General features: G+C 42.3%; 1 protein-coding gene across 4 annotated transcripts in view; it reads left to right on the top strand.

Moving 5' to 3' along the window:
- The window catches only part of HLF (HLF transcription factor, PAR bZIP family member), a 51,798-nt gene that overhangs the window by 26,264 nt on the left and 9,088 nt on the right, over nt 1-16,446 (top strand). For all 4 annotated transcript variants that reach the window (XM_058283933.1, XM_058283932.1, XM_058283931.1 and 1 more), the window contains exon 3: nt 15,761-15,981. In XM_058283933.1, the coding sequence (XP_058139916.1) occupies nt 15,761-15,981 (221 nt within the window). The remainder of the gene's footprint in view (nt 1-15,760; nt 15,982-16,446) is intronic.

The following is a 16,446-nucleotide window of genomic DNA, read 5'->3' as shown; positions in this document are numbered from 1 at the left end:
ATCAGAGTGTTAGGAGACATGGATCTGGAATATAAGAAATAGAAAAAGGAGAATAAAAAATATCATGGTGGTTAATCCACAAAGGGCTAACTCCCTCCTACACAGAAGAGCGGAAGCTCTGCTGATGGGACTCACTTCCATGCAGCCCTGTACTGCCAGAGCAGCGAAGCCATGTGCCTCAAACGTGGTGTGTTTAAAGAAGATGTTGAGAGGTTAGAGGCGGCATAATTGATGTGATTTGGCAGTTGCTGTGGCAACACACCCACTTCCAGAAAATCGATGTTAGTGGGAGGGCAGGAACACTCGTGGCACTTGCCCTCTGCTGCCCTCCACCCCACACCGCCTGTTCTGGGCCAAAGGTGTGGACAAATTTAAAAGGACAAGTGCCCCACATGTCTGATTGCCAGCTGCCTTGGTGAAATTGAATTGACCTTGGGATGAGATAAGGAGATGAGTAAACCAGAGCAAAGATAACAGGGAAACAAGAGGTGGGGAGAGAGGTCTGCAACAGCATTGCCAACACCTTTCAGGAAAACCTCTCTCTAGAGCTGTATTAATTGTGAAAAAAAAGTATATGGCATAAATGTATGTAAACTGCCCTTTATGGAAGCAGCAGCTTAGCATACTTTGGTATATAGGAAAAATAGTCTCTGGAGTAGCAAAAACACTTGGGTTAACGAAAACTTAACTGTGACAAATTTTGGCTAAAGAACTGAATTACTGCCTCTGGGTCGCCATCTTCTGGTGACTCAGAGGCACGACAGTGAATATGCCAGCTGTTTGGTTGGTCAGTGTTATCTTGAGTTCGCAAGCTATGCACAACCACAGGGCTATTTCCTCTAGACCAGGGGTTCTCAACCCTAGCTTCATGTAAGAATCACCGGAGGAGCTTTTTGAAAAAATCCATTTAAAATATTTAATTATAAAAATAGTGTATGACCATTGTAAAACAAACTGTTCTGAAGTTATACATCTTGAGTTCCCATATCCCATTCCCAGATTTAATTGTTCACAATTTTTTGGATAATTTTCTGGGCATTTTCTTTGAGTATGTAAGTATATGTACGTGTGTGTATATGGAGATAAGGAAATATATGTGTATACGTACATACACAAACACACACTACATAATTCATGCAACTTGTCTTTTTTACTTATTATTTTTTAGAGATCTTTCCATATTAGTACATAGAGATCTGCCAGCTGCACGGAATGTCACTGTCTGGATAAGCCATGACTTATTTAACAAGTATTCTTTAGGCATTTAGATTGCTTTGGACAGTAATCCTTGTACACTTGTGTGGTATACCTAAAGTTCAAATTCTTAGATGTGGAAATGCTCAATCAAAGTGTGGGAGCTCCAAAAGAATTGTACTAGTTCATGCTCCCATCAAAAGTATGTGAGAAGCCTATTTCTCTTTCATAAAAAAAAAATACAGAGGTCAGGCCCTATGTTCAGGTCTTCTGATTGAGGGGGGAGGGATGTTGAGTGTCTTAGCTTTAAAAGGTCCACAGGTAAACCTGATCTATAGACAGGGTTGAGAACTAAAGTCTTAGAGATAATATGTAAAATTAGAGACACTGCTTCCAGATGGATGATGGGCACCTTGGTAATGTCCTTTCAGATCCAAACAGCAAGACTTCTTTCTCTTACTGTGGATGATTAGGAGAAGAGGAAAGATCCATTTCCTCTGATGTTCCCATTAAGCTGGAGAGCTTTATTTAGATATAACCATTAAAGAAATCAGTATTTATTAAAATAATATATGGTTAAAGCAGCAAGAGCCAATAGGTAGTACCTGGATACAGTTTGATACTTTTCTCACTATTCTGTAATTATTTCATCATTATCCTTCTCTTCATTCTGTAAGTTTTTTTGGAAAGAATTCTTGCACGGCCTCAGATTCCATTAGAAATAGGCAGAGTGTAAAGATATTAAAAGTAAATGCTGCTTACTCTTATTTTAGCGTGAAAAGTCCCCAGGCTGGTACACAGCTTGCCAGCTTTCAGAATTAAAACCATTTCCTTTCCTTTGCTTGGTTAGCCCAAATAGATTGAGAGAGAGAAAATGGACATCTCATCTCCAGAAAACCTGTTCAAAGAATTATTCATCTTAAGGAATTATTCTTGTTTTTGCCCTTCTTTATAGCCTGTTCACTGGCTTTCAGGTCTTTGATCCTTTTCTTTGAGGCAGGCCTAGCCTTCTCCTTCTATGTGTCTCCATCCACTAGGCTGCTAGAGGGGACAGTGTTTATATTTAGTTCTTGCTCAATGGCATCAGGAAGCCTTGTGACACCCTCCCCCTCCCACATCCCCTGTCAACCTGAAGACCATTTGTCTTCACTTAACAGCCTTCCTTTTTTTTTCTTTTTGAGGAAACCGACTCCTGCCCCCTCCCAACTAGCATTTGCCTGTCTTATCTTTATTGTTGGTCTCATTATCAGCCAGTTGCCTCCCCTGATTAAGAACTGCCTTCCCTTAAAGGGTCTTGCATTAGGAAATAGGAAATACAAGCTGACTGGGGGGGGGGGGGGGGCGGGGAGCGGGCTGTTGTAAACACAGTGCCATAGAAGGATTGCAGAGGTGTGGGATGTTCTTAGTCCACCAAGGTTGCAGACTACGGTGGGATTTCCTGTGTACATGGCCCTGGGTGGGCACTGGGGTTGAGAAGCTGAAGAAGAAAGTGGGCAGCAAATGTAAAGGCCTGCATGCATGTTTAATAGTTACTTAGTGTCTAGTTTCTGTCTACCTGAGAGGCACACAGATCTCACCTTGTGCCCGTGAAATATAAAGGCAGATTTTTGTCCCATGTGGATTTCCTCCTAGACTACATTAAGCAGGAGCCCAGATGGGTTTAGCTTGGCTAATCTTTGAGCAAGCTGGTAAATTTCAATCTTTCTGAAACAACACATTTCTAAGAAATTTTCTGGTCTAGACTATTCTAGTGTACATTAGGGCACTCTATGACTATACAGCTATGCTGACTTACTGCAGGCTTATGAACTTGTGTCAACATTTACCTGCTTCCCCCTTTTTATCCCACTGAGGTGGTGGTGGTAAGAACTAGAAGTAATAAACCCATCCCTTTTTATTACTTGTTTTAATCATGGCTGTTTGGTCATTTTTCTCCTATATGGGACTTGAATTTATTTGAGAAAACCTAAGTGTATATCTTTTCCCAGAAAACTCAAGTGTATATCTTTTCCCAAGTCTTGGCTAACATCTGAACATAAAAATCAGATGCATGCTCAATGAATGTTAATTCAGATTATAGATAGCTATAAACTATATATGCTGCTCCACAGCATTCTTTTTCTCTCTGTTTAAATAACTAGAGACCAAACTGCCACTTCTTTGTAGTAGAGTTTCTCTCGGGATACGTCATCACAAAGGTATATACCAGTTGGGCAATAATAAGACTTGTGCAATGAATATGTAGATGAAACAGGCTCTAAAGTACCCAGGGGCAACTACAAAGGCTGGCAGTATTAGCTTGCTCACCTTAACCCATATGAGATGCTGGGGGACAAAATCCATTTGGTTTAGGTACAAGGGCTGACTTCATGGGATTAAGTCGATTGTCTCCTCAAGAATTCATATACCCTGATTTAGCATATACCCCCCGGCAGTCCTATTACCTAGGAATACTTCAGTAACCTTTCAGAATGACTATTAACTAATGGGGGAGAGAAAGAGAGAGTACCTATTCTGTATTATTCACACAGCCTATGGCACAGACATCTCTGATTGTCTGCTGTAGAAGGTTTCTCTCCAGGCATTTTCACCTACCATCCTCCCTTCCTTTTAGCCTAGGGCCCCCAAACATACAATCTCCAGACCACAAAATAAAACGACACTACAGGAACTTCAACTAGATAATAGGTGCAAAGGGAAATACCTCTATTAGGCAGCATTTGCTCAAGAGATACAGATGCTCTTGTGAGCACCCCCTCACACATAACTCTCATGGAGATTGACAAGTAGACACATAACATCCCAAGAAGCATTTATGAACTCCAGGATTCTAGGATAGCTGCCTCCTTTGGGGGCCAGGTGAGTGTTGCTTGAAGGAAACTACTTGACACTGGCTTTTGCACTAATAGTGATATTGTTGCTATGGGACAAGTGTGGGTGGGGTGAAAGTGTAGGAAGAAAGGGCTTCGAGTTACACAGCCCTAATTTGAATGTGGACTTTCCAACTCACCAGTTATTTGACCTTGAGCAAGTAACTTAATCAGTCTAGTCTTATTGTTTCTCATTTGTTTAATGGAGGTAATAATGTAGCTTCTTGATTAGGAGGCACAGTGACTGCCCATGAGGGATTAACAGTATAATTAGGAGAACCATCTCTTTGGTCAGTCCCATTTCACTAGCTCGTCCAGGAACTGGTTTTCCTCCTGCCTTCCTCGCCTTTCCAATTATTCTCCATGGAGTCCTCTTCCTCTATCTGTCCCTAAAATATCAGTGTTGTCCAGGGCTTTTTTGTTTTTTTCTTGCTCTGTATTTTCTCTACAGGAGATCTCAAGATTACTGAATCCAAATCTCCAATGGACACTGCTCTTCTGAAGTCTAGCCTCGTAGACAAAGCTGAGATGTGAGTCCTCCAGGCTTCTTCATTTACCATCATCTTTTCCTCTGAATCTGCTCCCTGCACTGGGTTCTGTAGTTCTATGTTAACTTGTATGTTACTACCTCCTGTCTGGCTGTCCAGGTCAGAAACCTAAAAGCTAATCTTGCCCATTCTCTCTTTCCCCCATGTCAGTTGGTCACTGACTCCTATTGATCCTACTTCATTAAGAACTCTTAAATCAATCTGATCCTCTGCCCCTGATGTGGCACCATTTCCAGTCTCTCCTCTGATCCCTCCTCTGCCTGGTTGCTATGGCTTACTTTTAAGAAATCAGTCGTCTGATTCCTCTCTTCCTCTAATACATCAGTTGTCCTCCATTCCCTTGAAGACAAAACCTGAATATCTAAGACCTTTCTTTGTCCAGCCTTACCTCTCCCTATTCCTCCTCTTGCCCTCTGAGCTCCAGCTATACTACCTACTTTCAATTCCCTGACTGGCTCATGAATTCTTTCACTTCTTTGTACCTTTACATATTCTGTTACCTCTCCTTGGTAACCCATTACTCCTTTATTTGCCTGGCCCATTTCAAGACTCAGCCAAGATGCCAGCTCCCTCTGAGAAGCATTTTCTGATGCCCCTGCCCTCCCTCCAAGGATCTGGATTAATGATCAACCTTCGATCTCCAGTGGCCCCTGTGCAAAGCTTTTGCCTAGCACTTAGCACCCTGTACTCTAATCATCTGCTTTCTTACTTATCTGTACTCCAAATTGTATGCTCCAAGGGTTTAATCTTTATTTAAATGTTCTCAGAGCCTGACCTGTAGTAGGTGCTCAATAACTGTGTGTTAAGCAAATGAATGTTTTAATCAATAAGCCTTTTAAATAATCTGCTGAGTAAGGCATTGATACGGTCCTTGCTCTGGAAAGGTTTTTAATCTACTTAGAGAAGAGATACTTGCTTAAAAGTTAAAAAGTCTCTCAACCTGACAAAAATTTTAGACCAGCATATGCTAAGTGCCAAATGCTATAGACATTAAGTGTCAGGGAAGTTAGAGGGAGCTGTCACCAACACAGGGTCAATTACGAGGAGCAGAGCTTTAATTAGACCTTGATGGATGGCAAGATAAGGAGAGGTGCAGAGAAGGCATTCCAGGCATGAAAGAAGTGGACCAAGAATGTCCAGGAAACAAGGCAGCAGTACAGCTCTAACTTGACAGTTGAGAATATTTTGGGTCTAAGATGCGAGCAGTAGTCCAGACAAAGAGTGTGGACTGGGAGGCAGTGGGAAGCCATTGGCTACCTTTGATTATGGTAGAGATGTTCTAGGAAGAGTATTCTGGCTAAAGTTGGCAGATGGGATTGAGGTGGCAGAGTGACTGGTTAGGACGATACTGCAGTTAACCAAGTCCCTAGTGATATGGCCCGGACCTGGTCTGTGACATTGGGATTAAAACATAAAGGAATACTCATCTGAACTCAAAAGATGGTTTCATCCCAGAGTGGGGAGGAACCTTTGGCATCGTCCCACCATATCACCCAATTTATTTAATGGATGAGCAAACTAAGGCCCAGAGCATCTCCCCCGGGTTCCCTGTATTGATGAGGTCTTTGGAGTCCTGGCCGAGGTAGAGGGTGGTTGAAGTTTAAAGCCTGAGGGAATGGAGAAAGTCAGTTCACGGGCATGAGGAGACCTAGAGGAGAGGCTGATGGTCGATGGGAAATTGGAAGATGGGTTTGGCTTAAACACTTTGGCTTTGAGATGACAGCGAAGCTGGCGGCAATGACAAGCAGTTCACAGATCAATTTAGGACTCTTCTGTGAACTTGGGTATAGAAGAATTTCAGAAGCCAAGGCAAGGAAGCTTTGGAAAAAGGATGTTTACCTTTAGGTGCTGAACTTGGAGACTCATATGGGAAAGAATCTTTGTGGATCTCCCTGAGCAGCCTCAGAACCACAGACATACCTGGATCCTTTTCATGCTCATCAGAAACTCAGACTTTGAAACAATCCTATTTTCCTCCCTGTGTTTTGTTTGATTTGGCTTGTGGGGGTGGGGGAGAAAGGGTATAGCTCAGGGAGCGCGTGGGCTGTTTGTTTGCAATTGGCGTCTGGGTTCACAGTGAACATCAGTGAGCACTGTCACTTATCTAGTCTCCTGCTTCACTCTCCTCTAAATCGTAACAAAAAAACTAATTCAACCCAAAGGAGGATAGTCAGTTTAATAACTAGCTACTGCAGCACTTTGAAAACTGCAGGTTTCAAATGACAAGGCCTGCACATTTTCACCAACATAGCCTATTAAAAATGCTCCAGGGACCTAGGTGGTGCTGATGCAAGTGGTGCATCTTGTCATTAAAAATTGAAAGAGCCTCTGAAAATAGACTTTGGATTTGGGAGAGCTTGATGTCTCTACTTGATAAGAAGGTAGCCCTGTCCTAGGGGTACTGAAGTAAAATTGATTATTGGCTCAATTTCTCCAGAGTAAAATGTGCCCATTTTGTCCCTACTTCACAGGGTCAGGAGGGCAAAACAAGGTTGTAGATTGGAACACGTGGTGGAACTTGGTCCAGTTGCAAGTGTTGATGCCAGCAGCAGCCTGTTCCCATCACAGCTCCTCTTTGGAGTGCTGCACAGGAGCGCAGACCTCAAGGAGGGGCTGGGGAGGTGAACACTGGACTTTAGTCCCCATTTTAACTTCTCCAAATGCTTCTTGCTGCTTGTCCTCCTGTGTGTAGAGCTGCGTGGTCATTTTTTTTTTTATTACATCACCATCACCATGGCAACCTGGGGAGGAGAGGGCCTCTACTCTTTCAGAAGGGGTAACTGAGGCACAAAACCATTTGAAGACTTCAGGCTAGCCAGCAGTTGGCTAGGACTTAACATCCCATTCCTCCTGGTTTGTTTGTTTTCCTTGTTGTTTGTTTTTGAGTTTTCTTTTCATTCCTCATGTTTTAATGCCACCATCTTTTCCCTGCAAGAAGTGGGAAGGCTTATTCTCTACCTTCCCTATTTCCATAGTACTGGGGTGGAGTGAGGGACAGGGGTGGTGTGAACGTGTGTATGGGGGAAGAACAGTGCCTCTCTTTTCCCACTTTTGACCCTCTGTCCTTACCTCGGGGAAGCCAGTGTTGGAAAGTCTGAAATCTCCAGGCCTTGGTCTCTGGCCCTGTGAGTTCCTTCTTTGCCTCCTGAGGTGCTGTGCTTTGGGGTGGTGGCGAGGCCAAGCTAGAAGACCACCTCCTGAGCCCTCACATCTGGGGAGAGGCTCTTGGCCCTGAAAAGAGGAGGCCAAGGGTGCCCTGCCATACTCTCAGAGGACAGTGGGAAGGTCAGGGGACTATTCTGAAAACAAATATGCCCACACATGTCCTGACTGCCAGCTGGAATTTCTGTTCTACCCCTGTTTCATTGACTTTTCACAGAGTGTGGTTATGAGCACTTCTGGTCTCACCTCAGTCAGTTCAAGGAGGCAGGTTTCTTGCTGACATGTTGGCAAGAAGCGTGATGATAACCACCCTTGGAATGAGAGGCTTTGTTAGTCTAAGCTCCTGCCAAGTTAGAAGCTGCCAGGTCAAGTCAGGGCCACTTTGAGTACTGATGCACAATCCTGGGGCAAACTCTTGTCCTGGGCACTAGGTTACACAGCGGGTCCTGAAACCAGCTTTGCTCAGCCTGCAGCTGTAGGAAAATGGGAGCTGGCAGTGTGATGGAAGCTAGGTGCAACTCAGTTCCCACTGTGAGTCTTCTCACGGACCATCCGTTTCATCCAGCCCCATTTTATAGGTGAGGGAACAAGGCTCTGAGTGGTAGACTGACAGGCCCTGGGCCACCCAACTCTTCAGGGCAGCTCTATGATTTCTGAAAAGCCATGAGGCCTCCTGCTGGACAAGTCAAGATGGAGGGGCTAAGGCCAGAGCAGGAGCCTGGAACAGTGTTTGTTGTTTTTCTTTGCCCAAATCCAAACCAAGCATCAGTTGGCAAACTAATAATTTAAGAGCATAGGCATGAAACACACCAACCTCATGGCTAAAAGCAGCATATGGTAGGCCCCCTCTCTGTTGGGAATCCTCGCCCATCTCCCACTGAGGCATGGTATCACGCCCGCGAGTGAGCTGCAGCATTGACAGGAGCCCTGGCTCTGTAGGTCAGCAGTTGCTTTGTCAAATGCAGTGGGCCCTTGGCATAAGCTTGTGGTTCAGAAGGATGGAGGTAAGGTAGTAGAATAAGGGGAAGGAAGTAAAAGAAAGGAAGAGAGGGAGGAAAAAGAAATGGGCTGGCTGGCTTCCTTTCTGTCCATTTGCCCTGCAGTCCCAGGGGCTCTTGTCCACGACAGGGGGCTTTCCTTGCCACTTTGGGGGACTGTCTTTTGTCCAGAGACACATCAGGTTTGAGAGGAGCGGGACCTGTGTGATTCTGAGGGGTCTCCATGCTCCCCTCTTTTCCTTTCTTTTCCTTTCAAGGTAGAAATAAGGTGGAATAGAAGGGGTATGGGCTCCGGGTCAAGCAGACTTGACTTGAAATGGAGCCCCACTGGGCCTTCTCTCAAGTTTTCTAGCTGCATGACTATTTGGCTGGTTTTACTCCTCTGTCTTCCATTGGCACTTCCAAAATGTGGGACACCATGCCTCCCTTGTGGGGAGGTGCGATGGTTCAGTGAAATGTTGTACATAGGCCCTTAGCCCTGGTCCTGATGTAGGGTTTTCACTCAGGCAGCATTAAGTCCCTTGCTTTCCCTTGAGGGCATTCTGGGGCATTTGCTTGATCTGGTCCTTTTTTAGGGCCAGAAAGGTGGGAGGTGAGTCTCTGTTTTGATACCTACTAGTTAGGTAGTATCAGGCAAATTACTGAACATTTCTGAGCTTGTCTTAAATGTTCTGTTTCCATTCTTTCATTTCCATATCAGAAAAATGGGTAGAATAATAATTCTACCTTCGTACGGTTACTGTGAGGATTAAATGAGGTGATATATCTGCAAGACCATGTGTGCACTAACAACTTCACCTTGTTACCCATCAATATATTAATATTGTTGTTAATCCTGGACTGCAGAAGCCTTCCTGCTAACATGTAGAAGTTGATTTCATTAGCCTTCTCAGGAAAAGAGTAGCAGACAGACCAGCTTTCTAATGTTTACACGTAGTGAATTGAACAGCCATTTCCTTGTCATGCTCTATCCATATTTCTGTTGATATGTAGTATATGTTTTTATACATATCATTTATCGAATCCTTTTCAGGTGCTAAGCACTGTTTTAAGCATTTATTTATACATATTTCATATATATATGTATGTTTCTCACACAACCCTGTGAGATAGGTATAGTAACCTCCGTTTGTGGACGAGAAAACTGAAACTCAGAGATAAAGGGAAAAAAGGGAGGGAAATCGCCAGTAGTTCCTGCTCCCCAAACAGACCTTCTTAGGATTTGGGAAGTATTTCTTTCTGGTCTTTTATTCATGAATGCCCATGTTTATAACATAGAGGAGGCCAAGTCAGAATTCAAACCCAAGCCTAACTCATTTCACAGCTGAACCACTCTCCTGTACAATTTTAAATCCTGCTGTAATGCTAATGTTATTGCATAAGCATCCCCCCTCCAAGTAGCTCAGCTTGTGTAACAGTTATCACTTACTATGATAATGCTTACCAAACAACCACGAACAATCAATAGCATAGAAAAACAAGAGGTTATTGTTCACTCACCTGAAATTGCTATGGGTAGGTCACATGGCTCTGCTGATCATAAATGGATTCACACATTTAGGAGGAAGGTGATTTAGGCTGATCTAGGCTGACCTGCGCCTTGTTCCTTTCATCCTCCAGCAAGCAAGCCAAGGCATGTTTATGATGATGGCAGAAGTAGAAGCGAGAAGAAGGGGAAACAGGCAAAGCCTCTTTAGGTCCATGTTCAGAACTGGCACGTTGTCACTTCTGCCACATCCTGTTGGCCAGGCCAGATTTAAGGGGCAGGGAAATAGTCTCTGCCTGGAACTGCAAAGTCATATGGAACAGGACATGGGTAGAAGGAGAGGCAAGCCCTTTGGCCAATAGGACACAGCTGCCTTTGCAGAGTGCTTGTTGAACTGCCATTGGAAGAAAGACCTGCTAATCTGGCCTCAGAATCCAAAGAATCTATGACCTTAGGATATCCTTGTGAGGTGTTTTTTAAAAAAAATCTCTGTACAAATTATGAGCATGCTTTAGTGACTCTGTTGTTGCTACAATTCCTAAATGAATTGGCTCCCTGTTATGTACGAGATTTTCAGAGCAGGGGTGTTTTGTGGAGAAGTAGGTAGACTGTGAGCCCTGATGGTGGTTTTCTTCTGAAATCAGGGGTGCCGAGAGGGCAACAGTTGCTGTGCTAAACACAAAGTCTGGGTATCCGAGATCCAGGAGGTCATAACAAGCAAACAGACCACAAACTGGTGATAGGGAAGAAGGGAGAGGTGAATAGGAAAGATTTAGAACCAAATTTTGAATCACAAGGAATTTGATCCATCAGTTCTAATAGGGAACCCTTTAGCCAAAATCAAAATAATTTTCCATTTTCTCAACCTTGCTTTACGGAGGATAATGTAATGTTCATCAGCTGGCTGATGCTCATTGGTGATAAACACTGGAATATGGTATCTGTTCAGATGTTACTGCTGCTAATCTAATGCTTTATTTACTTAGCTGCTGAATGGGGAGCACATCCAAAAGGTTAGAGGTGTTGCAATTAGCCTTGAGGATTAAGTAATGAATACAACTATAATTTATTACTTTGATGCAGCCATAACTCAAAGAAATAAATCATTGACTCAAGAAGAGATAAGAACACAGATTGCTGCTCTTCCCATTCATTGATGACTCTCTGATTTAATCAGAAATTGAACATGAACAGCTAAATTCTTTTTAAACCATGTAAGAATAAGAGACATCCTATTCTCAGTAATACTATTTAGTCATAAATAATCTGTGAGAATGGAGGCCAACTCTGGGTGTCAAGGTAACTTCTAATCTCTTTCCAGATTCGTTCAAGCCCTTTGTTCCACCCTTTCCTGCAGAAATCCTCCTCGGCCCTCTGGAAGTGACTTTCATCAAGATGCTTTCAGAAAGAAGAAAACAATGTTCCTGTATGATGTGGAGTCCACATCCTGGGGTTGATTGTGTGATTTTGTCCACCCGAGGTCTTTCAAATAAAGCTCTAGAGAAACACCAAGCTCAGATTTCACAAATACAGGAGAAAACTGCACAATTACCTCAACAGATACTTAAAAGCATTTTAGAAAATTTAACACATATTTCTGATTTAAAAAAAAAAACTCTCAGTAAGGTAAAAATGGTGGGAAGGTTGGAACTGCCTTAACTTGTTAAATGGTATCTACAGATTTTAGAACAATCCTTTGTACTGACAGATGAAACATTAAAAGCACCTTTGATTAAAGTATGGGGCAAGCAGGCATTTTCAGTAACCCCCCAATTAGTCGTCATTGTTCTATAGAGCCCAGCTAATGCAATGTGATTAAAAACAAACAAACAAAAAACCCAGCAAGAACAAACAAGAAATAAGTATAAACATTGAAAAGTAATGACAACTATCTCCAGAGGCAGGAAATAGGATTATTATCTAGCCAACCAAGAGATGCAACTGAAAAACAATGAACTAATAAGAGAGTAAAGTGGCTAGGTATAAGCCCAGCATTTTAAAATCAGAAGCTTCCTATATACCAGCAATAATCAATTAGGAAATATAATAGGGGGAGTTTACACCAGTAACAACAATTATAAAATATTTAGGGACAAATTCACAAGGAATGTGAAAGGTTAGAATAAAGAAAATTATAAAACTTAATGATACTGAAAAACAAAGTGACCAAAAAAATAAAATGGAGAGTATTCTATGTATAGACTCAATTATACTATATTTTAAAAATATCAGTTGTTCCCCAAAATAACGTATGGCTTTCATGCAATCTTAATTTATTAAGACTCCAATGGAAATTTTAAATACAACTTAATAACTGTATTCTGCAATTCATCTAGAAGAGTATAAGAATACCCAAGAAAAATTTCCGTAAAGAACAATGAGGGACATAGAACTTGCCCTACCAAATATCAAACCTTAGAAAAATCATTATATTTTAAGACATTTGAAAAACATTAAGTAAATCCCCTTGCTTATACTGTATACAGAAATAAATTTCAGGTCAGTAAAAAAGTTTTTAAATATGTCAATTATATTAAATTATAATTTTATATATATATGTATTTATCTTTGGGCAGTACATATAAAAATATAAAAAGTACATGACCTTGGTTTGAGCAAACCCACACTTAGGAATCTCTTCTACAGAAATACTTATGTGGCCATAAAGAGATATATGTATAAGTGAAAATCATGGAAGCAGCTGTGGCTCAAGGTTGCTTCCCACATGGGAGGTCCTGGGCCTCCTAAAAACAAAAAAAACAAGAAGCAAACGAACAAAAAAAAACAACTCGGGGAGCTGATGTGGCTCAGTGGTTGAGTGCAGGCTTCCCAAATACAAGGTACCAGGTTCAACCCCTGCCCCCAATTCCTCAAAAACAAAAACAAACAAAACCCATCAGTTAAGGAGTGATTAGATAAGTTGTTACAGATCCAAACTATAGAATATTATTCACCTTTTTAAAAAAGAATATTTCTGTGTACTAAAATGGGAAATTGCAGATGGTATACAGATATATTGAAAAAGCAATTCAATATATATTGTTGGTATGATCCTATTTGTTAGTGTGTTTCTATTTGAGGTAAGTCATTTATGTGTAAAAGCCAAGGTGTGAGGAGTTCACGTCAAGGAGGTAAGGGCGGTCTCTAGGAAGGACAGTGAGAGGGACAGAGGATGGGGATTGGGAGAGGGGAGAGGAGCAAGAAATAGGGCTTTCACCTTTTTTGTTGTATTTCTGCATTCATTGAAGTTTTGCGATTACATATTTTGTAATTTAAAAAATTGGATTCTTAAATTTAAAAATCTTACACTAAACATTTGAAAACACACACAGGGTAGAAGTTAATCAAGATTTCCTTCTGCATTACTCGGTGATGCTGTTGATATTTTGGAATAAAGGAAAGAAAAATAATTCCAGCAGAATTAATTAGGTAGAAAATATAGATAAATTAGATGGCATGAGGGTAACTAGGGAGAGCAAGTGGGCCTGGTTTTGTTTCTCAGATCCTTTGCTTTTGGCTGCTTGGCACTGGAAAGCCTGTGGACCAGTTAGATTTTCTCCATCTGGCCTTCTTCCATCTGAGGAAAGGGCTAGAAAGAGAGGGGGAGAGAGAACACCGAGGAGGGTTCTGCTTAAATGTGAAGTGTTATTGTTGGGATGTCCCTGAGTGCATCTCAGAGCCCGGCACCTCCGAGGGCCACCATTAAATGAGGAACACTCGTTATAGAAGCTGAGCTCTGAGGTAGGCACCATGGTAAGGAGTGGAGTGGGGATAAAACAGATAAAACATGAGACCACAATACCCGGTAGAGGCGTGTGTGTGTGTGTGTAAGCTTAAGAACATTTATGCAGTAACAAAGTAGAACATTTTAATACAGCATAATAAACATATTACTGGAATACTAAGGGGGAACTTGAAGTAACGTGGAGGAATTAGATTAGAGAAGTATTAATTAAGAAGTGCTTCCAGAGGATAGAAGACGGGTGCCTATGCCTGTGTGAGCGTGTGTGGAGCGGGGTGTGTTTTAGGAATGTGGATATTGGGTAGCTTTGTTATTAAGTTCAAAGAGAAGTTCCTAAAGGGAAAATAAAATCCCTGTCTGGCTCAGATATGGTTCATTTTCTGAGGCAATGTCAAGAGACACAAGATCAAATCTGGCATGACACCATCCAAGACAGAACACAGCAGTCTGCAGAAGCTGGAGCTGAGCTGCTGCTTGGCTAATGAGAAACCCGCATCCTCTGCCAATGCCTCAGGGCCTATCTCTTCCTCTTTGGCAATCAGGATACAAAGAGGAGCAAAGCAGAGTAGGGACCTAAGAGGTCACCTAGAGCATTCATTTTGCAAGCATCCCACCAGGCTTTTCCCGAAAAGAGAAGAGCTCGGGTTCACAGTTTAGCTAGAATCTGTGCCAGTGGCCTTCATGTTCAACCTGGTTTTAATGAAACCTAAATGATACTTCACACATTGTCCTACCATTGGCAGTAAGGAAGAGGAGGAGACGGGCCAAACCCAGCTGAGCTATAGCCTCTCCTTTATTCCTGGGCGTGAAAAGAATGACTAAAATTGAGATGAAACTGAAAGTTAACATTCAGAGCTCCCAGCACCAACATTTTGGTCTGTTGTTAAGTTCACTTTTACCAGTAAGACATTCAGAAATGCAGTAAAACTGTTCTTCTGTGGACATTTGTGCTTGTCAGTGGTTTAGCTTGTAAGCCTTCAAGTGGAATTCAGGTCGTCTCCCATTATGTCCCTTCTAGTTTTCATTATAAAATAGTTCTGGAGCCTACCCTCTTCTCACCGTCTGCACCACTGCTATTAACATGTGTGTGGCTTATCATAACAGCCTGTATCTGATCGCCTCGCTCCAGTCTTGTCCCTTCAGTCCGTTTATTACACTGCTTGATACTTCTTTCCACACTTCAGCTCTGTCACTTCAGTGACACCCAAGCCTTTTAAAACATCCTCGCTGTTGGCCTTCCTGGCCACGTGGTTCGTACCTCCACCTCTCCCCATGCCATCTTGCCCTCTGTCTTGTCTCTGCCTGGAATAATATCTTTTTTTGCTAGTTACTCTTTGTCTGAAGACACAAGCACACCAAGTGTCATCTGTAGATGTTTTCCCTCCATGCTAATGTTTATTTCCACCCAAGCGCCTATAGTATAACCTAATTTGCAGGCTTTTAGTCTGTCTCCCCAGTTAGTTGAGGAAATACCTTAAAGGGGAAAATCATTATCTCTATCCATCATGCCTGGCACATAGTTGGTGCTCTGTGAATGTATTATAGGAAAAAATGAATGCATGCTTTTTTAAAATTTAGTCCCCCCACCCCTGTCTGTTACATGCATAAAGTCTCCCACGTTCTCAGGAATGAGGATGAGTAAACTAAATGATGTTAGGGCTAATGGAAGACACTTGCCACTCATCTTGGAGTATCATTAAGTAGCTGCCTGCTGGATGTCCCTAGAATGTTCATGAATTAAAACTCCTGTGTTGTTCCAGGTCAGCTGTTGCCGACAAACCGCAATACACCAAGTCCCATTGATCCCGACACCATCCAAGTCCCAGTGGGTTATGAGCCAGACCCAGCAGATCTTGCCCTCTCCAGCATCCCTGGGCAGGAAATGTTTGACCCTCGCAAACGCAAGTTCTCTGAGGAGGAACTGAAACCACAGCCCATGATTAAGAAAGCTCGCAAAGTCTTTATCCCTGAGGATCTGAAGGTAAATTGGAACTGGTAATCAGACTGTGGTTAAATGGAGAGTGAGATCAAGAGGCAAATTAAATGGGTGACCCTAGGCAGATCATATACGCTAATGAATGAAGGACTTGTGATTTCTGATCTTATTTCTTACCATGTGACTCTAGGCAAGTTGCTTCCTCTCTGATGTCTTCTGAACGATGCCTTTCATGTCTTGATAATGCACAGACATAAGGAGAATCAGTTTAATGTTGGAGTGACTTGAATCTCATGAAGGAAGCAAACATGCTACTGTCTGCAGGGAAATCACAAAAGCCTAATACAGTCCAACCAAAATCTTTCAAGGTTAGAAATAGAAGGAACATTATTTGGGAAAGACTTTTGGTCCTCAGAGTCCTGCAAGTGTTACTTTCCCTTTGGGAATTTCTTAATCATTAACTGCTGCCATTTCCCTGTAGGTCTTAGGTATAACAACCAGAGATCTAAC

This window comes from Dasypus novemcinctus, chromosome 21 (genome assembly GCF_030445035.2).
Source record: "Dasypus novemcinctus isolate mDasNov1 chromosome 21, mDasNov1.1.hap2, whole genome shotgun sequence".
Classification (NCBI taxonomy): domain Eukaryota; kingdom Metazoa; phylum Chordata; class Mammalia; order Cingulata; family Dasypodidae; genus Dasypus; species Dasypus novemcinctus.
Note: the sequence above shows the minus strand (reverse complement) of the source record. Positions and strands in the feature narration are given on the sequence as shown.